The sequence below is a fragment of the Euprymna scolopes genome, chromosome 20, assembly GCF_053919585.1.
Source record: "Euprymna scolopes isolate OS-2025 chromosome 20, ASM5391958v1, whole genome shotgun sequence".
Classification (NCBI taxonomy): Eukaryota; Metazoa; Mollusca; class Cephalopoda; order Sepiida; family Sepiolidae; genus Euprymna; species Euprymna scolopes.
The window spans coordinates 19,439,176-19,464,386 of NC_136501.1; the positions used below are offsets into that span (position 1 = coordinate 19,439,176).

Genomic DNA, 25,211 nt, shown 5'->3' on the forward strand with positions numbered 1-25,211 from the left:
ATGGCTTCAGATCATAAAATGTTTAATCCTTTTAGCTTCCCATAATGCAATCACCATTGGTTTATTTAACACTTGATCAAGTGCATAAAATGTGGAATGAACAAAGCTTCCTTCTTAGAAGTGAATGCCTGTGGAACTCTCTTCCGTTTGCCTGTTTCCGACCTGACTACAACTTGGATGTCTTCAAGTTCAACATAAACAAATTCCTGATAAACCACCCCCTTAAGTAAGATACTTCATCAAATCTCCATTACTAACGATTACTACGATATTATCCCATTGATTATTGTACATGCGATAACCCTTATCCCCGAGTGGCTTCTGGGCCTTGATAAGTGGTGACTTCCATGTAAAAAAAAGAAAAAAAAAGGATATTCCACCCATGAAGATAGTGTCAGAGAATGAAGGGAGGTGGGGGGCGCTGAAACATACAAAATCAGAAACGCAAATTTTGTACACAATTGAGTTGATTTGTAACCCATTAGAAATGGTTACTATTCATTATATTTTTGTATTTTCTTGCAGAGGAATTCCTGTTTTGATTGATGGTGCCCATGCCCTTGGTTCCCAACGTTTGGATTTAAACTCCCTTCAACCAACCTATTATGTGTCCAATGCGCACAAATGGTTCTGTGCTCCAAAGGGAAGTGCATTTCTTTATGTTGATAAGCAAATAAAACATACAGTTCGGCCACTCATCATTTCGCATGGTTATGGTTCTGGATTTAATTCTGAATTCATTTGGGCAGGTGAGAAACTACAACACTGTTTATTCTTACTTTTTTGAATTTTTTAGATGAGGATTAATTATTCTTATCATTTTAATTCTTTGGACTACTGTTCTCATCTTGAGTGTTATTTGCACAACATTTCGGTCATTCTTCAGATGTGTCTTGTCGAATTCTAGAATTCTTTTTTTTTATTCAACTCGAGAATCTGCATAGAATTTCGAACAGAATCATTTATTTAATCAACAGGAGATACTATGATCTTCTTCTGTTAGCCTCGACAGAGGAGAAGTCCTAGGTAGCTCGCATTGTATTTTTGAATCTTGTCTGTACTGAAGATTGAAACTTGGCGCTATGGATACAATACTTGATAAAATTCAGTGTAAAAGTTGTACTCTTCTGAAGGTTCAAAGGCGACATTCAAATACCTAGTTATGATGATGGAACAAGAGCATGCTAACCCCTCCCCCCTGGAGTAAAGGATTCTGTTTGAAATTCCACGTAGATTACTGAGTGACAGAAAGATTCACAAGTTTGATAGAAAGATTTTGAAGTTTGACAGAAATATTTCCAAAGTTCGTTGACAGAAATATTTCCAAAGGTAAATCGACAGAAATATTTCCAAAGTTCATTGACAGAAATATTTCCAAAGGTAAATCGACAGAAAGATTTCCACAGTTCGTTGACAGAAAGATTTCTAAAGTTCGTTGACAGAAAAAATTTCCAAAATTTGACAGAAAGATTCTAGAAAGATTTCCAAAATTCGACAGAAAGATTTCCCGAGTCTGAAAGAAAGATCCCTGAGTTCAGCAAGATATAGCTGAAGTATATCAGTGGTTGCATCGATCAAAACGTTGTGAAAATAACACTCAAAATGAGAAAAGTAATCCAAAGAATTCAAATAATACAACTTTTATTCTTTACTAAATTTATTACATGCACTTGAAAAGCTGATCATTTTTGTGTGCAATTGTTGACCTGACATTGCTCGTAATTGAATGGAAAACACCATGCCCTTTTTATCACTAAGCTTATAACACTATATTAATTTCTTTTTTTGACCAGCCTCTATTATAGTCAGAAGAAGCTTAAATTTGTATATATATAAAACTCACTATGTGCCTGTGTCTGTTTGTCTGTCTGTTTCCATTTTTTCAAAGTGCATCTCTGAGATACAAGATCATAGAGTGGCACAAGGTGAGTGAAATGATTGCATTTTTTGTGAACCGTTGTTTTGCGTATATAAAAGCCGGAAAAAATAACTGCTAAGAGGTAAAAAATGAAAACAATTGGAATTTGGCCGAATTAAGTTGACTTAAAATACTCTTGTACGCATGCACAAATATACATTTATATGTTAAATTAGGTTTATTTTTAACTATTTCTTATCTGTCTGATGATAGTTCAAATAGTAACGACTAAGGCTGAAATGCTTAATGTTTTGGTTTCGATTCTAACTAATGGCACCCAAATCATATTTTTATTTCTTTTTTAACTTTTGAAATGACTACTATAAATTTGGTACAATATAATAATCAATAAATATAAGAATTAATATAAAATCTGCATAAATTAAAATATATTTAAGCATATTTTACGGCTGGACAACGCCGGACAGCCTGCTAGTTTTTATATAATCTTAATACTAGAATTAGTGCCTTATATATAAGATTTAAAATTCATTCAAATTGGATGTATGAGCTGTCTTAAATAAGTTTCCAGACTTTTTTGTACAGGCATTTAAAATTGTCATTGGCTCTTGAAAATTCAGTATATTATTTGCTATACCTCTTATGAGATGACTGACCAATTTTTATGATTTCAGGTTCAAATGAACAGCTACAGCAGGAATTGGAATACACCCTACTAAAGCCTAATTGTCACAGCTGGTGAATTTCAAAAATGCAATTTGGACGTGAGGAGAATTTAAAAGAACGATATGCAATAAAATTCTGTTTTAAAGTTGGAAAAAAAAATGGCACAGAAACGTATGGAGGTTTAAGGAAAGCAGGGAGTCTGTGAGAGTTGATGAGAGATATGGAAGAAGTAAGGAAGTCAGAACACCAGAGTTGATTGGCCAAATAAAGAATTTCATGAATAAGGATTATCGTGTGTCTGTAGAGACAATAAGTGCACAGTTTGATGTCATCTGTGCTCACAATTATTTGTGAGGAACTGAAGATGCGATAGATTTGTGCAAAGTTTATCACAAGGGAGCAGTCCACAATACTATCTTTGTCACAGACTATTTGACCAAGATGGGCATCAAGATAGTTCCTCACCCTCCCCATTGTTCAGACCTTGCTCCCTGTGACTTTTGATTATTCATTAAGCTTCGGGAAAATCTTAGAGGTTTTTGTTTTGAGACAATTGAGGACATGAAAGAGATTGTGACAAGGGTCATGGACATGCTTATGCAAGAGGACTGTCATGAGTCCTTCCAGAAGTTGTTGGAACGGTGCAAGAAGTGCATTGCAGCCGGGGGAGATTACTTTGAAGGGGACTAGAGTTTCATGTGTGTAGTATCAATAAAAGTGCCCATACGAAAAAAGTCTTTTTTGAAAATAGATCCCTGAAACCAGATATATTCAAAAACTATTTTAATCAGGATATTTCGATGTGTGTGCGTCGGCACCAACCCTACTTGGGTTTAACTGGCTTCCTGCAAAGGAGGAAGTTTCATGGGAGTATGAAATTCACAAGCGGTCCCCAGTCGCATGTATATCCCTGTCAGGGGAGATGCCGACATTAGGTTTTTGCAACTCTTGCAGGGAGGTGTCGATGTCATCCTAACGTTGCTTAACTTCGGTGATCTGACGGGAACCGGTGTGTCAACGTGATTATGCCGTATAGGATATTTAGATGTTTCCACATGTTCATACTACATCAATCTATTCTGGCGCAAAGCATCAACAATGTTGGCAACGTGCAATCTATTCCCCAATTCTTCTGATGACTTCTTCTCTCTGATGCTTACATTAGAAATATTACAAATCATAAAATATACGTCTAAACGAATAAATGTTAAGGTATATACATTTATATGTCAAATTAGGTTTATTCTTTTAACTATTTCTTATCTGTCTGATGATAGTTCAAATAGTAACGACTAAGGCTGAAATGCTAAATGTTTTGGTTTCGATTCTAACTAATGGCACCCAAATCATATTTTTATTTCTTTTTAAACTTTTGATAAATTGGGTACAATATAATAATCAATAGAGAATTATTTCTGTAATAATTAATACAAAATCTGCATAAATTAAAATATCATATTTAAGCATATTTTACGACTGGACAACGTCGGGCAGCCTGCTAGTTTTTATATAATCTTCTGAATTAGTGCCTTATATATCGCACTATTAGTGCCTTATATATTGCATTATTTCTCGCACAGACGGTTAAATCAAATATCTGATTTGAAGTCAATTCAACTTTACATTATCGATATGCCATGATTCTTATCTACTGCTTATATAGATGCAATATCGGTTGCAAAGTTAACTAATTTACATATTGCTTCATAAAAACGATGCAAATTGTATTAATTAATTAGAATTTGTTATTGTTTTTTTGTTTATTTAATTCAATGATTTTATTATATTTTACTAAGGGCGTTCCAAATTCGTATATATTTTTATTCAGATTCAGCTATTATTTGAATGAGAGGGGATTGCAAATTGCATTGTTGTGATGACTGAATTTATGCATTCATGACTTGAAACTGTCACCACTCTGTTGCAGATATTGACGATATGAGACTCTAAGAAAGCAACCCCTGTCAAAGACGTGCGTCAGAAGCAGAGACGCATCATTGAATTCCTGGCTAAAGTGCATTGAGAATGGTGGTGACTATGTAGAAAAATAAATCCTGGAGCACAAAAGGCTGCTTGTTTGTTTGGATTTGAAATCACGATAAGGATGTTGTTTTGATTTTCTCTAATACATAGATAGATAGATAGAAAGATATACACAGTAGGGACTATAATACAAGAATCGGAAACAGTAAAGGCATAAATATACTGGAAGATTACTTAAAAATTAATGCATGATTAGCAATGAAATTTTTTATCGAATAAAGACTAATGCATCCATATAGCAGCCCTGCTATTTTTTTGTTTAACAACGATTACGGCTCTCCAAATTGTAGAACAATGGTAATCTCGGAAGACAAGTAAATATGGCAGCTTCCCTTTCCTTTCCGTCTCGATTCGGCGTGTATCTCGCTGATGAGTTAAACACGCTCCCAAATACCAACCTGGAAATTTCTATGACTCAGCGGTACATACAACGCCTAGCCTTCCCAAATCGTCAACCATCTGGTACTGGCCAGGCTCATTATTGCTTAACTTTGGTGATCTGGAGAGAATCTGTGTGTCAATATGATTGTGACTAATATTTAATGCATAAATATTTTACAAAGTATTATGTGGTTAAATGGTAATAAGAACAAAGGAACACAGGATTTTTAGGAACGAACGTATTCACATATATTACAGGCAAAAGTAGGTTGAGCAATACCATTCCTCAACTGCAGAGCGTTTGCACACGACCTCCTTGGCCGCGTGCCAATCTCTGGCTCCTGGCACCGGTACTCGATACCGGAAGTGACGTCATCAGAGGAAGTGACGTCATGAGATAGCAAATCGGATTTTACAGTTTTTTGAAAAATAAAGATTAAATTGGACAAAAGAAATAAATTACTGGACAAAAGTTAAGGAGCGATCTTATCAATACTTGATTTTGAAAAAATGTTAACAAAAATATTTTTTAATAATTTTTTTTTAAATCATCAACCACATGATGTAATTGATTTCTTGTAAAAATTAGCAGTAAACCCCTTCCATTCATCTTCCAACATTTATCATAGGTGATCCTGATTTTTTTAGTTTCTTTTCTGAGCATGTTCTCCAATTATCTTCAAAAACATTTTCGATTGGATTCAGGCCGGGGCTTTAGGTTGGAACTTCAATAGGATGATTCCTTCTTCTTCAAATAATGTTATAACTTCTTGTGACAAGGTGCATTATCCTGCATGAAAATAGTAGATTAATAAAGATTGTATAAGTGTAATTATGGTACCACAAGATGCTGAAGAAAGCTTTTGCAAATCTCAACATTTATATTATCATGAATGCGGATGATAGGGTCAACTCTGACAGATGAAATAATTCCCAACACTCTCAGACTGCCGCTATTAAACTTAACGATTTTCTTGACATATTGAGTAGACAATCTTTCACTTACGTAAGTTTTGCCCTGAGAACCAATTATATTAAACTTGTACTCATCAGTGAAATGAATTGTATCCCATTGTACGTCAGTCCAAACAACATGTTCTGTCGCATACCCTTTAATTTTGCTTTGAAATGAGAGGCTTTGAAGGTGGATTAAGGGCATGCAATCCTGTATTTATTAACCTGTGAGCAACTGTTTCCCCTAAGAGCTTATTATCTGTTTCTTCATTCAATTTAAGAGCAATTGATGTAGCAGTTTCAAACTTTGTTTTTGTAGACATACTAACAATTGTTTCTGTGTTATGAAACAGGTGCTGTAAAAAAGTAGACGTTTTGATATGTAAAAAGAAATAAATAGTATGATGAATAACATCTTGGAATTTGGAACATAGCCGTTTTTCATCTATTATATATATATATATATATATATATATATATATGTCATCCACATACAGTACTGTTTTGCTGTTTCACAACTCATCAGTGTGGCTAGACAAGCAACTACCCCAAGCCAGGATCGAAACCCAATCGCCCAAACGACAGTCGGAGCTTTTAATCGTTGCACTATACGGTTGCTACTATATGGGCAGTGAATCAACAATGTTTTGACATTGTCCATAGTACCTAAGCTCAAATTTGTTTATACAAAGATGGTTAGTTGTTTTTTTTTGTTTTACGGCATGTCAACCCTTTTCGGGTTATTTAATGCCGAATCCAAAGATTTTGAAGAAAAAATTTTTAATAGAATATATTTGTTGTTTTCAAGTCGGTTTCTATTTAACCCATAGCTGGGACCCTAACAGGTATTACCACTCCGGCTCAGATTGGACCTGGGAGCAGTGGTAATTAAAGGGTAGCTCCACACTCCCCAAAGCCCGCAAGCTGGGGCCTCAATATTGGATATAGTTTAAGGTCCTATCCAAAGAGCATTGCTTCATATATATATATATATATATATATATATATATATATATATATATATATATAAGATGTACAATTTCTCTCATTAATGGATAAAATAGTGATTTGTGTTCAAATAATCACATATAGTTAATCACTGAGAAAAGGATTAATTGTGTTTCGGTATAAAATAATCCCAATAAGGGTTGATATGACATACAAGTTACCAACAAAATGAAATCAAACAAAATGTTTCTATATTTTCTTTCCGTTTCTTTCTCTTCCAGGACTTCATGATTATAGTCCGTTTTTAGCTCTTCATACAGTTTTGAATTTCTGGGAATCTCTTGGAGAAAACAATATCCAGAAATATATGAAGACACTTCTCAATCAGGCAGGTAAGTTTGAAACGGATTTGACTTTCGACTATTTTTCTTTGCTTTCATTTCTTGCAAGCGTTTAATTTGTCTGTCAAGCTTAAGTTTGAAATGACAGATTTATTGCCACATCTAAATTGATACAACATTTTTAATTGGTCTGTCAAACTTAATTTTGAAATAATATTTTCACCTGTCTATCATACTTAGATATGATTTTTTTTTGTTCTGGAATATTTAAGTTCGAAATGCCATCATCGCCAGTCATATTTACATTTTAAATAGTATGTTTGTTGATCTATAATACTTTAAGTTTGAAATAATATTTTCATTGGTCTGTCATGTTTGCTTAAATTTAAAATAACATAGCTTTTTGGTCTGTCATGCTTAAATTTGAAATAACATTTTCATTGGTCTGTCAATTAAATTTAAGGTAACATTATTTTTGGTCTGTCATGCTTAAATTTGAAATAATATTTTCATTGGTCTGTCATGTTTAAATTTGAAATAACATTTTCATTAGTCTGTCATGCATAAATTTGAAATAACATTTTGATTGGTCTGTCATAATTAAATTTGAGGCAACATTATTTTTGGTCCGTCATGCTTAAATCGGAAATAATCTTTTCGTTGGTCTGCTATGCTTAAATTTGAAATATTTTCTTTGGTCTGTCACTCTTAAATTTGAAATAATATTTTCCGTTGCTCTATCACGCTTCAGTTTGAAATAGCATTTTAATCAGTTTGTCAGTATTAAGTTTAGTTGTTATGTACATTGCATGAATATATCGTAAAAATATTTGTTTACGTTTCTTTTTTTTTTTTTATATATACTTGAGAGAATAAAAAAAGATTCTTTATTATTTTTTCCCAGTCTTTGATAAAGAATACACCACTGTTTGCAAAGTGCTTGCATCTAAACCGGCAAAATATTTGTGAGATTTCTCGAAAACATTAACAGGCAACTTAATTATGTCTAATTTCCATTTGCAAACACAGTATTTTAGCTCGGCAAGTACTTGCTTATAAAGAGTGTGTGTTTTAGTGTCGTAAAACTTAAAATAAGAATAAATAGAAAAATATTATTATACAATTGTGTTTTTTTTTCTCAAGATTAACTTTTGGTATTCAAATTTAAAAACAATTTCGTGTATATGGCCCTGTGTCACAGGGTCCCTGTGACTTGTGCGTATCTGGCTTAATCTAAAGGCCTAATTGTAAGGTGGCAATTACACTCGAACTGTATTCGTTCGAGTTCAAACCTCTCTTGGACCCCCACGCCGTTTGGTACCGTCGAACAGGTAAAAAACAAAACAAAACAAAAATAAATAAATCCAACTCGGCTTTTTTTTTCTGTTTCAGCAAAAGGAATTTATGACCATTATTTTCCAAACAATGTCTGCTTCTTGCTTTTTTCTAACTGTTCATTTTCGTCTGCCATGAGATTAACAAAACCCTGCCATCTTGACACCAGCTTAAAAGTTTCTCGCAGCCACTATGAGGCCACACGCCCAATCTCACCCAGCATGCAGATTTCTTTCTGCCCCTTACCACGTGGTGCATTTTTTCCTTCTTTTTTTTTCTCTTTTTCTTTTGATGCAAACCTGCATACACTTGCCAATTTGCATACGCGGTCAAAACGGCTGCTGCTGCTAATACCTTCACAAGCCATCTGTCCTTTGACTGCTGTTGATATCTTTACATGCGCTCACATTCTACCTAAGTGATTACATAAGTCTGTTAATATTCTATTTTCTCAAGCACTATAATATTACTAATCTGAAAAAATACTTGTATGACAATATATCTAAACCAAACGAATTATCAAGAAGTTAGGCGAAATTCTAAATAATATATACATGTGGATGAGTATATATATATATATATATATATATATATATATATATATATATATATATATATATATATATATATATATATATATACTAGCAAAAGTACACGTCGTTGACTGAGTTCAAAAACAGCCTACAGAAAATGGACTCTGATTTATGAAAGTATGATAGGTTATGAAAAGTAAGGGTTGTAATGAGATAGCTTCGAATTTGGGGGCATCAAAACCAAAGATGATGAAAGTAAAAATAAAATAGATAAACCCCATAATTTATTATACTATACCTGTTCACACTGAAACACTTATCACAATATTCTGTGGATCTATATTAAAAAACCTTGTTAAACTTTGTGACATATTTCCATTCTATGGAGGTCAGGTTCGAACGAACACTCCATAATTTTATTATACCATATTTCTTCAAGCTGAAACATAATTATCAAAGTATACTTACGCAGATAGATATGAAAAGTCTTTATTAAAGTTTGTGCCTATTTCCATTCTATGGAAGCCAGGCGCGAACACAGACCCCACAATTTTATTATACCATCCCTATTTAAGTTAAAACATACTTATGAAAGTATTCTTATGTACATCTATATCAAAAACATTTGTAAACGTTTTTTTTTTAATTTTTAAATTTTTTATTTCCATACTTTGTGGACCAGGCGCGAACGCAGACCCCACAATTTTAATGAACCACTGTTCTGCCAGATCAAATATACCCATTCCTGTGTCTCGAGACATCTATCATTATAAGTAATCAGTTTTTTAAAATAGTCAACCACATAGGAGCCTATTCGTGACCAGACACACACACATACACACACAGCCATTCAGCTTTATATTATATGCATATATATATATTTTTTTTTACATGGGGTTCACCACTTATCAAGGCCTGAAGGCCACTCAGGGATAAGGGTTATTGCGTGTACAGTAATCAGTGAGATAGTATTGTAGTAATCATTAGTATTGGGGGTTTTGATAGAATGTCTTACTTAAGGAGGCGGTTTGTCAGGAGTTTGTTTATGTTGGACTTGAAGACGTCCAAGTTGTAGTCAGGTGGGAAACAGGCAAGCGGCAGAGAGTTCCACTGGCATGCAGTTCTAAGAAAGAAGCTTTGCTCATGGAATCTACGTTTGGATTTAGGCACAGATAAAGAGTGGGGAAAATTATTGACAGTAGTTTCAGCCAGACAGGTGTTACTCGTGAAAGATTGGTGAGGGAGGACGAGGGATTGGAGCTCTGACGAGCACCTGTCATGGAAATAACGATAAAACAAAGACAGGCTCGCAACGTCTCTTCTGTGGGAGAGAGGTTGCAGGGAAGAGAAAAGGGCATCCCCCACTAAACCACAAAGTCTAATTTGTACTCTTTCAAGGCAGGATAGGCTGTTTTTAGCAGCTCCTGCCCAGATGTGGCAGCAGTACTCCATCCTTGGACGTACTTGGCTTTTATACAGATAGAGAATTGCATCAGTAGTGAGATATCTTCTGGAGCGGTAGAAGGACTTTTAGGTCTGTACTGAGAGGGAGAGGACTTATCACCTGAATTCTTAAATACAGGGCATACTGATGAGGTTTTCCAGGGTGTTGGAAAGCACTTCTCCTTAAGCCAACGCTTAAACAGTTTTGTAAGTATGGGAGTAAGTTCAGATTGAAGCTTTTTTAACACTATAATTGGGATGTCGTCAGGGCCAGTTGCTTTACTGGAATCAAGGTTCTTGATTAGCTTGGCGACCTCACGCACAGATATTTGTATATTACCTCGCGTGTTTTGTGTTATAGGAGGAAATATGGGGAGTTGATGGCCTTCGTCGCATAGGGTAGAATTAGCTGCAAAGTTCTTTGCAAATAGTTTGGTATTGTCTGATGCTGACGAGATGACCTCTGGTCCATTGATAATGGTTGAGAGAGAACGCACACTTCTGTTCAGGATCCTATTTGTTATTTGCCGAAACTGGTGGGAACCAAGCCGCTGATCACTACTTTGGATTTAACAGACTGGGCATATAGCTCTCTTGCATTTTTTATTACTCTTTTACAGTGGTTGCTGGCGTTCCTGAAAGCAGCTTTAGTCTCAGTGCATCTATTACGTTGGTAGTTATGGAAAAAGTGATTTCTGTGCACAATAGCAGCAGCACATTCTGGGGAGAACCATGGCTGGCTGTTAGGTTTTTGTTGGCATTTTTTAGATGGTATGAATCGGTTTATGCCTACAATTAACCATTCAGTTAGGTCTGATACTATAGAGGACACATCCTTTTTAAACATGGAATGCAGCGGTAGATCAAATATAAATATATGGAAGCTATCCCAGTCAGCCAGGGAGTATCGGTATACAGTACGGTGGAGGGGTACGTCTGGGGACTTCTTACATTTCGTTTTTATCTTAACTGATACAACGGAGTGGTCGGAGGATCCTAGAGGAGAAAGAACAGTGCATGAACATAGCTATGGGGAGGTTGAGAGAAAAAGGTCTAGAAGGCTTGCAAACTGACCAGTAATATCTGGCACTCGGCTGGGCTCGCGAACAATCTGAGTGAGGTCATAGGCAATGGCAAAATCATGACAGAACCTCCCCTCATCATCTGTCTTATTTGAGTGGGTCAGCCATTCCATGTTATGGACATTGAAGTCACCACAAATGTGAATGTTAGCCGAAGGATGTGCAGACAGGATGTGGTCTATTTTCTCAGATATACTCTTAAAGATAGTAACTCCGCTGTTGTGGGGGTGATAGAGGACACATACAAATGTAGTGGTGTAAGCTAGTGCAACCCGGAAGCACATATAAGGTAAATTAGGGTCTTCTCTGGAGATATCCCTGCCACACGGGAAGCCATCTTTAATGTAGGCACATATTCTATGCCCATGGCGATCTTGGGGGTCAGATTTCGATGTTAAGTTAAAGTATCCGTTAATTATGAATTCATCTAGGGAAGTGGTCGGCCCTATTCCAGTTTCGCTTAGAAAGAATATGTCCGGTTTCGTCTCCTGTAATTGGGTTTCAACCTCTGGAAGGTTGGAACGTAGACCCCTGATGTTGGAGAAGGAGACAAGGTAGTAGGGGTCTACGTTGGAAGATGGGGTTCTAGGTTTATTCGAGTTTTTGTTTTTGAGATGTTTCATGTTGAGGTTTTGGGGTTTGTAGAACAGGTCAGCATACTTGGTTTGAGCAAGAATGAGAGGGAACGACAGAGAGAAAAGGATAGGCATTTTTTTTTTTGACAGACTAAACAATGTTATTTCAAATTTAAGCATGACAAACCAAAAATAATATTATTTCATATTTAATACTCTCACTCCTAATTAACTCGAATTTATAATGCCAATGTTTGTTTGCAATCAGATTAGCGATGTCGAGAAAGTAACTCTTTGCGCTAAGTGCTAGCGTTTATGTTTTCATTATTTTACTATTGATCGTGGTTTATGAGCTGATGTTGGTCGGCAGCAGTTGTTGGTTGTCAATCAAAATACCAGGTATAAAAGACGAAAGCCATAAAAACATCGATTTCAAATAGCATGCCAGTCAGTTGCTTTTCTTTTCTCTCTTTTTTTTTTTTCTTTGCTAACATTTCTCTGAGACTCTTATCAAGGTTTCGGCCTCTTGACGGACGTCAGATGCTATCTCATCCTCCCCTCCCGCTCTCTCTCTCTCTTGGACTTCTTGTCTATGTCGCCTCTTTACTATATCTTTTTCTTTCTTTCGCCCTTTGCTCATCTAACCTTATAACGTTGGTTCTCACTATATCACCAGAGTTAAGCGATTCAGTCTTTGGATGGGTGAGCACATGGAAATATCAAAAGTCTTTTCATTCCTACAAATGGTTTATTCTAAAGATTAAATTTTGGCATTTATAAATTAAATTCAATTTTGGGCATATACCCCTCTCCCCCCACCCCCACAAGACTAACGCGTATAAGGCAGAATATTTATGCGAATTTGCAAAAAAAAAAAAACATTAAATGGCAGTTTCATCTATCTATCTATAAAAGTGAGAATGTATGTGTGTGAAGACACTTCTCAACCTATATACTCAACGAATTTTTGATCTACAGACTTGAAATTCAAACATGTGGGAAACTTTTTAATCGGTTTTTATCGGAAAAAAGGGAATCTAATGGGATCAAAATTGGAAAATTAGTACGTGAGGGGAGGGTCATTGGATGTTTATCTGTTTGTCAACTCCTTGGCCTAACGTTCTCAGGGAACATGAGCTGGAACAGATACATTGAGAGCATTGCCAAGGCTGCTGTGAAGAAGGTGGGCTCCCTCTACTGTGCTAGAAAGCCACTTATGCCTGAAAGTATCTTGTATCTCTAGAAGGCCACCATTTGCCCATGTACGGAGTACTGCTGTCACATTTGGGCTGGTGCATCTGCTACTAGTCTCTCGATCTTGGATAGGGTTCAGAAGAGAGTCGCCAACCTGATAGATACTGAACCTATCATCTAAGCTTCAATCTCTGTCCCATCGATGAAATGTTGCATCCCCCTGCCTGTTCTATAAGTATTTTAGTGGTGAATGCTCTGATCAGCTACACGCCCTTGTACCCCCTCGACGTAAATACCCCCAACAAGCCCGACAAGCAGCAAAATCCCACCCCTACACAGTGGAGATCCCTAGATGTAAGAAAGCCTTCTACTCCAATAGTTTCTTCCCCAGAACTGCTAGACTTTGGAACTCTCTTCCAAATTCCTGCTTTCCTAACTGTACTGACATTCAGAAGTTCAAGTGTAATGTGAACAGATATCTCGCTGCTCAACTCCCTACATAGTATCCCTGCAACCTATGTCCTCGATAGTAGCCCCTACATCAAAGTGGCACTGTGCCTTATTTGGGGTGAAAATGGAATTAAAAAGAACAAAAAAAAACTGTTTTACAAATGCGCCTGTATGAGTCGTTCACATAACTTATTCCTTATGCTAAGAATAGTAGGTTTGAAAATACTTTTTAAAGATTATGTCAAGCTGGCCTAATGGTTATCGTACTTGACTCACTGTTTTTAGGTTTTGAGTTCGATTTCAGCTCGAATATTTTTTTTACTTACAAGAAGTGAACTGTTAAAAAAAAACCATAATACTTGCCTGCATGTGTCTTAACATATAATAATTATGTTCATTTTACAACCAGACAACGCCAGGTGGTCTGCTAGTATATCTATAAAAGTGAAAACGTGTGTGTGTGTGTGTGTGTGGACACTTCTCAACCTATATACTCAATTTGATCTGCAGACTTGAACTTTAGTATAAAGGGTATTCAGACATGTGGAAAAAGTTTTAGTTGGTTTTCATCTGGAAAATGTGTTGCTTAGTGATCAAAATTGAAAAATTGTTACGTGAGGGAAGCCATCCGATTTTTATCTGTTGACCGTTTCACAAATGTGCATGCATGGATTGTTCACATGACATATTCCTTATGTTAAGAATAAGTAAGTTTGAAAACACATTCTAAAGATCATGTCAAGCCGGCCTAATGGTTATCATACTTAACTCACTCTCTTTAGGTTTTGGTTTCAATCTCAGCTTTTGTTTTTACTTACAAGAAGTGAACTGTTTAGAAAAAAAAAACATAGGATCCAGATGTACATGTCTTTTTTTTTTACATGGTAGTCACAACTTATTAAGGCCCAGAAGCCACTCGGGGATAAGGGTTATTGCGTGTACAGTAATCAGTGGGATAATATCGTAGTAATCATTAGTAATGGAGATTTGATATAAAGTGTCTTACTTAAGGGGAGGCGGGCGGTTTATCGGGAAGTTGTTTATGTTGGACTTGAAGACATCCAAGTTGTAGTCAGGCGGGAAACAGGCAAACGGAAGAGAGTTCCACAGGCGTGCACTTCTAAGAAAGAAGCTTTGTTCATGGTATTTACGTTTTGATTTAGGCACAGATAAAGAGTGGGGAAAATTATTGACAGTGGTTTCAGCTAGACGGGTGTTTTTCGTGAAAGATTGGCGGGACCAATTTCTTTATTAATTAAATATGATATTTATGTGTATTTTACGACCGGGCGGCCTGCTAGTGATGTCTAATTTCTATTTTCAGACATATTTTCACTTCAAGTATTGTAATTCTAATGACAAGCACCTGTTTATATAACCTTAGTAGCAGGCCGTTCAGTATAATCCGGTCATAAAATATGCATAAATATTATATTTTAATTCATGCACATTTATTCTCTATTGACTATTATCCAATATATCGTAATGATTTTAAAAGTTATTAAAAAATATGACTACTTGTGCATTATCATTTCATGATTTGATATCATATTATGACTAATCTCGTAAGGGGACATTAAAGTGGCACAAAATTTCTGTTTGGGGAATTCATTTTACCCATCCTGGGACGGGTATTCCTCTACTGTATTTGTATAAGTTTACTAAACTGAGTATTATCCCTTATTACCATTACATAACTATATTTGATGAAATTCCACTCATAACAGTTAATGCAAGCAGGTAGTAACCAGACGTATTTATTATTGCTAATCGTACACAATAGCATACAAAAAGAAAACCATTTTATTTTAATTTGAAAATATCTTAAAACAATTGAGAATAATTTTTATCTGAGAAATTTATATTTTCTAACAAACCCTCATAAAAATTTGATATATTTCTGCATCAATCTGTATAATTTAACGAATAATAATGCTCCTCTTGAAATAATGTTTGTCAGGATAAATTTGAGTATATCTTCACCCCAGAATTAAAAAAAAAAAAAAAAAAAAAAATAGAAAATCCAAAAATGTGCAAGTTCTTTTCTGTAATTCAAACAATGGGTGCTATCTGTTAGAATCGAAACCAGAACATTTAGCGCTCCAATCTTAGTCGTTATTTATCTCTCCAGTGTCGTTACTGTCTGAGTTATCAACACATGGATCTAAAATATTAAAGATTAAGCGACTGTGAGTTATGACTGTTTAATTTTGCGCATGCGCAAAAGTAACAGCAGGAGAAATGTTTTATTTGACTTACCCAGCCAAGGTCAACTGTTTTGTTTTCAATTTTTACCTCTTAGCAGCAATTTTTTCCGGCTAAAAACTAAATCGGAAGGTGCTAAAGGTCCAAATACACTATGTATCAAATTTCAACTCTGTAGACCAAATATTCAGAGAGGAGTTTGGTAGAAACTTTTCGTGTGCGCACACACACACACACACACACACACACACACACCGACAAGGTCACTTTTATATATACATAAATAAATAAATATAAAAATATTTCCGTGTGGTAGAATGTTTTCATCTTAAATTCTGTTATCAATTATGCAGAATGTAGAAACTATGCATAAATAGAATTCAGCGTAATAAGGCTGACTGGGAAGCCATCAGGGAACTAATTAGAGATGCTCCATGGAAAAATATTTTCTCTCTCCCTGCTGAACAATGTGCAAACAAGACCACTGACTGGTTCAAAACTGCAATCGAAGCGCATGTTCCCATGCGGAAATTTTATAGTAAGCCCCACTCTCCCCAATGGTTTACGTCGACTTGTGCAACTGCCATTGCTCAAAAGCAGCATGCATACCGTAGGTTTAACCGACATCAGTCCAGTTCAAACAGACTGAAGTATATAGAAGCTAGAAATAACGTTAAGAAGGAAATAGCGACAGCTAAGAGAGAATTTATGGAAGCCACTAAAAAGCGCATCGAAGCACAAAAACTAGGAACTCGAGACTTCTGGAAAATCTACAACAGTGTAGTAAATAATGGGCAATCAACAATCCCCCCACTAACCAACAATCACGAGGTTGTCTCCTCAGCAACTGACAAGGCTAACATGCTTGCCAGTCGGTTTGCCTCAAACTCCACACTGGACCCTTCCAACCACCCCCTACCTGACTTTCCTATGCAGACAGACGCCACACTAGACGATCTGAAAACCACCCCTGCTCAGGTGCATGCTATCATAAAAAACCTTGACACCTCAAAAGCATGTGGACCCGATCTTATCCCAGCTGTGCTATTAAAAAAGTGCTCAGCCGAAGTAGCTCCAATTCTCTCCAAACTCTACAACAAATGCCTTAATGAAGCTTGCTTTCCGGGCTGTTGGAAAACTGCTTCTGTTGTACCAGTATTCAAGAATCCTGGCGAAAGGATAGACCCATCAAATTATCGCCCATTAGCCTCCTCCCACTTTTTGCCAAAATATTTGAGACCATAATTAACCATGCTCTAGTCCATCATCTTACAGATGCTAAACTACTGACTGACAAACAATATGGATTTAGACAAGCCCGTTCCACAGCAGACATCCTAACTGTGATCTCTGAATGTATATACCATTCACTGGACAAAGCGGGGGAGGGCAGAGCGGTAGCTCTAGATATATCTAAGGCTTTTGACAGGGTATGGCATGAGGGTCTCCTCAGTAAAATCAGATCATACGGTATCACTGGTAGAATACTTAACATAATTAAATCCTTCTTAGATAAGAGAAAAATCCAGGTTGTCCTCGACGGTCGTACATCTAAACAATATGATATAAATGCGGGGGTGCCCCAGGGTTCTATCCTTGGACCTCTATTGTTCCTGATATTCATAAATGACCTCCCCGACAACATTGCCTCTGAGATGGGTATATATGCTGATGACACTACACTCTATGGCAGGCACGACAGGAAGACGAATGAACACATTTCTAAAGAAATGGCAGAAACACTAGAGGAAGACCTCCAATCTGTAGTGGAATGGGGACAAAAGTGGTTGGTCGCGTTCAATGCTGCCAAGACTAAACTAGTTTCATTCAATAATTACAAAAAACCCTCTCTACCACCCATAGCAATGGCCAACGACTCTTTATCTGAGAGTCCATCTTTCAAACTCCTTGGCCTAACGTTCACAGGAAACATGAGTTGGAACAATTACATTGAAGGCATTGCCAGGGCCGCTGCAAGAAAGGTGGGCTCTCTCTACCGTGCTAGAAAACTACTAACACCCGAAAGTATCCTGTACCTCTATAAGGCCACCATTCGCCCATGTATGGAGTATTGCTGCCACATCTGGGCTGGTGCATCTGCTACTAGTCTCTCGCTCCTTGACAAGGTTCAAAAGAGAGTCGCAAACCTGATAGGCCCTGAACTGGCATCTAAGCTTCAGCCTCTGTCCCATCGACGAAATGTTGCATCCCTCTGCCTTTTCTACAAGTATTTTAGTGGTGAATGCGCTGACGAACTGCAATCACTTGTGCCCCCACGACGTGAGCACCCTCGACAAACCCGACAGGCTGCTAAATCCCACCCCCACACTGTAGAGATCCCTAGATGTAAAAGATCTTTTTACTCCAATAGTTTCTTCCCCAGAACCGCTAGACTCTGGAATTCCATTCCAGGTCCCTGCTTCCCCAACAGTACTGACGTGCAGAAGTTCAAGTGTAACGTGAACCGACACCTTGCTGCCCAAATCCCTACATAGTACCCCAGTAGTTGTTGCCCCTGACAGTAGCCTCCTACACCAAAGTGGCAATTTGCCTTGTTTGGGGTGAAAATGTAAAAAAAAAAAAAAAAAAATAGTGAAATGAAGCCAATCATCTAATAAGGTCACTTTTATATATACATAAATAGATAAATATAAAAATATTTCCGTGTGGTAGAATGTTTTCATCTTAAATTCTGTTATCAATTATGCAGAATGTAGAAACTATGCATAAATAGCGTAATAGTGAAATGAAGCCAATCATCTAATAAGAAACGCTAAAAAATGAATAAATAATTGATTCATGCTCATTTTTCAAAGGAATGTGCAAATTAGTAAACTTTTATGTAGTCGCTCGCTTAACCATGACTGAGTATATTAAGAAGTTTATCTTAATAATTTTAAAATAAATAAAAAACTTAACTTTTTAGGTGTATACATAACACTATTTCTCGTCGGATCGCCAAAGCATTAAAATGGTTGAGCATATAATGAGCATAAGTTTTTTTTATTCCTAGAATTTTAAATCAATTCCCTAAAGAATTTATTGTTAACTTTTGATGATAATTTTTATCGGACATATTTTTATGGTTCTGAATTCAGAAAAGAAAAATGGCCAAACATCAGTTCCTAATTACTTGCCTACCCACGAGGGCTGTGTAAGACACCAAGGTCAGTTTTTTTAATGTCGAGAAAAGGAACAAAAATAAAAATTGTCTGAGTCGTGAAGGATTTCGCCTCCACTAACCAAGAACAAAAAATTGAAGTGCAGCATCAGAACAGATACTACACTTTAATCTTGGCCCAAAGGCTAAGAAATCTCTTATGGTGTTACGAGTTTAAACATCAGTTCATTAGTTGTATTATTTTAATACTCTGTACTACTATTTTCATCTTAAGTGTAATTTTCACAACGTTTCGGTCGATGTAAACACCTTCCTCAGGTGTATGTTGTTATACTCGGCAATCTATGTGGAATAGTAAATGGAACTCTTTATTTAATCCACGAGCCTTGACTAGGTCAAAGTCCTAAATAATTTGTAATTGAGTGTCACCTGTGCTGAGGATTGAACCCTCAACCTCCAGAAGAGCGTAACTTACAACTGAATTTTACTAAGCACTTTATTCACTACGCCATGCATCCTTGGGGACAATTTCTGTATAAATATTAGAAGCCTTAAACCTATTTTATTATAATATCAATTAATTAAATTTTGTTTGGCACAAAAAGGGCATAGTCAGCTCTGGTGCACTGGGAGGAAGCCTTACATGCCTCCCCGCAGTGACTTTATCTACAGTACATTGTAATCTACATTGCACTGTAGAGAAACTACTGTTAATTTTTATAAAATTATTTTATAAAATGGCTTGAATTAAAGTTTAAAATGCAAAAGTCAAGTATCATGGTTTAATTGTGCTTTAAACAGAACCATTCACTTAAAAAAACGTCCCTATCTTATCAAAGAAGCTACTGTTGATTTTATATGCTAGGCCCTTCTGTTTGTGCAATGATAAAACTTCTCAAATGCACTTGTGGTGTTAGGCTTTATAAAGGTGTTAACTTTGGTCAAAATGGGGCTGTTTCTTCTTTAGTTCAATTTTTTCCGATTATCGATACTTCTCCGAGACATTCCGATACAAAACCTATCTAAGAACACTTCCAGACATATAACGTATATTTGTGTGAAATTTCCGAAAAATAGGCTCATCGTTTTTACTTTAACTAACCCAAATAATATCATGAGAAGCCGGAAAGCAAATATGCCAATCAAAGGGAAGATTTTCAATGAATATATACTACCTGTGATGATCTACAGTAGAAAAACATGGGCCCTGACAATTCGCCAAAGTGAAATCTTGGCAGTAACACAAAAAAAATGGAGAGGATAATGTTAGGCACCACTCTAGAAGACAGAAAGACAAACATCTGGATCTGCCAACAAACAAAAGTTACTGACATCAATAACGCCATCAAAACATCCAAACACAGATGGGCAGGGCACATAGCCAGATAACATGACAACAAATGGTCCATCAGGACAACGGAATAGACACCTCGTGAACATAAGAGGCCAAAGGGAAGACCAAGAATGAGATGGAGGGATGACTTCATACAATAAATGGGTCCTACATGGCAGCGAACATCTCGATACAGAGTTAGGCAGCTAAAGTTCAGGGAGGGGTTCCTCATTGAGTGATAAAACTCTTGTTGATTTGCTGACTTGATTTTACTTGATTTGAATTGACTTAACTTGATTTGACTTGACCTGATTTGACTTGTGTTGACTTGATTTGACTTGAATTGACTTGACTTGATTTGACTTGATTTGACTTGAATTGACTTGACTTGATTTGACTTGACTTGATTTGACTTGATTTGACTTGATTTGACTTGAATTGACTTGACTTGATTTGACTTGAATTGACTTGACTTGATTTGACTTGATTTGACTTGACTTGATTTGACTTGATTTGACTTGATTTGACTTGAATTGACTTGACTTGATTTGACTTGATTTGACTTGACTTGATTTGACTTGTGTTGACTTGACTTGACTTGAATTGACTTGAATTGACTTGACTTGATTTGACTTGATTTGACTTGACTTGATTTGACTTGACTTGACTTGATTTGACTTGACTTGATTTGACTTGTGTTGACTTGACTTGACTTGAATTGACTTGAATTGACTTGACTTGATTTAACTTGACTTGACTTAACTTGATTTGATTTGACTTGACTTGATTCTAAATAATAACAATCTCTTTTGGTTCATTGTTAACATATGGAATTCTGCTTACTTGTATAGATGATATACATGTTCATTATAATGCATGTTTTAGCTTGACAGCTTTGAACCGTCAATCACAGATTTGTTTGAGGATTCATATACATATGTATATAAACATAAGAAATAATAATATAATAAAACCATAATTTTTTTTTTCAGCTGTCCATTTGCAAACGGTTTGGAAGACAAGATTAGCGGCACCTTTGGAAATGTTTGGTTAGTAAAAAAATATTTTCTATATCAGATTTATTTTCTTTTGCTCATGTCATGTCGAGTGAGTCGATGTGTATATAGAATTAAATCGATTTTTTTTAATGGAAATCACTCCAGGCAAGGCATGAAGCCACCTAATGAAGGGAGATATAAAAATACTACTTTGAGGTTAAAAACCTCTCTAGCTAACGATAAATGTTAGATGGAATAAGTTCTGATCCAGAAAAAAAAAGAATTCTTCCCCCATTGTCAGAAACATTGCTTATGGAATGCGAGGACCAAAGGACAAAATAGGGGAAGCGAGAGTTAGGAGGCTGCCGAAATTAAACATTAGGTCCACTTTCTACTGTCCTAGATAATTGTGATTGAACAAAGATTTTAGATAATTTTTATTCTGTATAAATTCAAATGAAGAGTGCGTATCAAATGGAATTCTATTGAAAACAGGTTTTTTTCAGAAAATTTTTTCTAAACTATTGATGCGATGGAACCTTTCAGATCAGATTTTTTATCATGCAAACCTGTCATCGATTGGTTGAAAGACTTACCCTGTTGGCCCGGCTACAAATTCGCAGACTGCAACCCCATGTGTAGGGGTATCCCCCCCCCCATACACACACATACAAAAAAAGGCCTTGATGTCATAGGATAGAATCCTGGTGGATAGGCATTCGTCTACATCAGCCTTTGGTTTGGAGACATTGAAGAGGCCTTATACAATCAATCGGTTCTAGTATCTATAAGTTCATCCTCAACCGTATTATTTAATCTGATTCTTCAAAAATCAAAACCTTATTTCTCCTTTTTATTTTTCTCCCCAAATAAATACTAGAAAACAGTAAGTGAGGGTCAATCACGTTGAAAATAAAGAAGATTATTAATGCCAAAATGGAATGTTTTTCTTGGAGAATTGTTTGTCTTGGATTGTGTTTTCTAAGAGTAATGATTCTCTCTTTCAGAAAAGTTGCATTCCAAGGGTGATGTTTCCTGTCTCATTGTGAAAATTCCTTCTAAGAATAATACATACTAGTTATCTAAGATCAAATTAATTCTCAGAATCTATATAATATCCTGCCCGTTTCTTTCTTAGTAATTCCGTACGTTGCACTAAAAAAAAAAAAAAAAAATACAATTTTTGAAAATCAAACTGCTTCAAAAAAGTCCAAATTTGACTTTGGAAGGCCAATCTGGCAACTCTGGATAAGAATACGAGAATGACCCCCCTTTGTTGTAACATGGTTTTTGAATATCATTATAATAACATATGGTCATTGTTGTAATCGTTTGTGAGAAAGGAACTCATGGTAATTTTGATGTTTAGCTGTTCTTCACTAAAGAAAGATGTCAGCAAAACGTTACATAAAAATAGAGAACTTCTGAAAGAAACAAAACAAAAAAAAAATCATTGTCTTGCAAAAGGTGCTGGACTGAAGGAGTAAATTAAACATTGTTTCATACAATGTGATTTTATTATTTGTATTGAACTATGTAGCACAATATTACTTTCTGAGTATAAATAAATGCTTAATTTAGTTTATTTGGGTCAATTCTATATTAAAAATACAATGGACACTATTTTCATGGAAATGTTAAGAAACTCATATTTGCTGCGTGTTATTGGTTTTTCTGTCCCCAAACAATTTTTGTTTGAGTTATCCAAAATAATCCCAGCTTTATTAAAATATATATTGTTGATGAAATATATTTCTCATTCCATGGAATTTCCATGTGTCCTGCTAATATAAATAATTATGCTAGCGACAGAATTATATTTGACATTATATTGCCCATATATGGTTAATATGCTGCAAAACACACCAAAGTACACCACAAAATGTTATTGGTCAGTGGTTTGAGGGACTGTCGCAGTTTTTTCCTAGCTTGAGTGTGTGTATTCTCCAGGAGTAATGCTTTTAAGGAGTAACGTATTCTGAGAGCAGTGTATTCTAGGAATCTATATATTATACCGTAGTACCTTTAACGTATATACGTATGTGTCATGGTTTCAGATGATAAATTATTTGATCAGGAGATCCTATTTATTAAAAAGAGGATAGAAGTTGATAACATAAATACGCTAATTTTATGTTCATAGTATTTTATCACCTTCTAGCCTCTTTTTAATAAATAGGATCTCCTGATTACTGAAGATGCAATATAAAATAAATAAATAAATAAATGAAAATAAAAAAAAAATGATTTCACTTTTGGACTGTACATGGAATTGAAAAATGTCTTCTTGGTCTTCTGGCTAGGATCCAAAGGTAGTATCTATTCTGTCTAAAGATGATATAATTATATTGTGGGGTTTCCATTCACACCAGGTGTCCAAACAATGGAAATATGTCACAGACTCATATAAGGATATTGGAGATTAAGCGTAATAACCAAATATATTCTGACACTACATTAACCAGATTATTTAGATAAATACTTTTACTGTTTTAACAAAAGGGCTACAATAATATCATGGGGTCTCAATTCACGCTAAACGTTTACAGAATGTCCAGCAGTAGTATATTACATACAAAAAATGTTGCTGTGGAATTTCCACAAGTCTCACTAGTATGAATAATTATCTTACCTATAGAATTATATTTGAAAATTTTATGGTTGATATGCTGTAAATCAAACTAAACAAGTTAAAAGTTGGATCCGTGTCAAAAAGAATAAACAAAGTTTGGTTATGTAGCGACTGTTATATAACCAAACTTGGTTTATTCTGGGCCAACCATGCTTGACACCTTGAGTACGAGCTCATTACAAGCACCTTAGATTCTTAAGCAATCCGGGTACATTTTCACACATGCATACAGAAGCTTCTCACAAGTAAATCGCACTCTTTCGTTTAGGACGGGAGTCATGTAGTGACCAGTACATACGGTTGGAACAAATCTCTAGCAAGAATCTCTTCATAGCAATCACCGTTTTCAATGCCCATATGTCTGAAGAACGCACAAGCACACAATGTCATGATGTAACCACCTGCACACATGGAACAAAGTAACTATGTTACTTTTTCTCGCATGGAGATGCAGCAAACAGGCTGGAACATTCGAGAACATCCCTATATAAAGATTTGCTGCAAAAACTCAAATCAGTTTTCTCTCCAAACTCTCAACCACAGTACATGCTAAAGTGAACTCCATCCTTGAGACGTCAAATCACACAACATGATTTTGTGCGTGCCATGCATATGAATCTTAATTCTCATCATGGAAAGTTACCACATCGAATGAGAATTTAAATCTCCTTTTTAAAACAATGTTATTTCAACTTACTGTTTTTTATGTGATGAGCACACGTATGCTTTCACCCTCATGATTATGGACTGTTTTTCTCTCAGAAAATAATCACGTTTATTTCAAGTCACGTGTGACACTCTGGACACAGAAAAACCAGTAACATTAAACTCCATGCTATTCTTATTTAACTAATACTGTATAATGAACACTCATTACAAGAAAATACGTTGGAATGATTTGAACTAATATTCCTAACATGTAAATAATGTTGTTTGTTTCATATTGATACAGTGATTTTGTGTTCTTTGTTGAGTGTCGTTATTTTCTGGAGTTATTTCTATTTTTTTTTTTTTTGTATGTGAGGATGTGAATTGATGAACATCTTCTATTAAGCAACCATCTCGTTAAATATGCCTTTAATAGTCCTGCGGATACCT

General features: G+C 35.7%; 1 protein-coding gene across 6 annotated transcripts in view; it reads left to right on the forward strand.

Moving 5' to 3' along the window:
- Positions 1-25,211, forward strand: part of LOC145241348 (uncharacterized) — a 256,339-nt gene that overhangs the window by 228,499 nt on the left and 2,629 nt on the right. For all 6 annotated transcript variants that reach the window (XM_080104215.1, XM_080104214.1, XM_080104212.1 and 3 more), the window contains 3 exons: positions 526-749; positions 7,153-7,263; positions 21,476-21,532. In XM_080104215.1, coding sequence (XP_079960341.1) covers positions 526-749; positions 7,153-7,263; positions 21,476-21,532 — 392 coding nt within the window. The remainder of the gene's footprint in view (positions 1-525; positions 750-7,152; positions 7,264-21,475; positions 21,533-25,211) is intronic.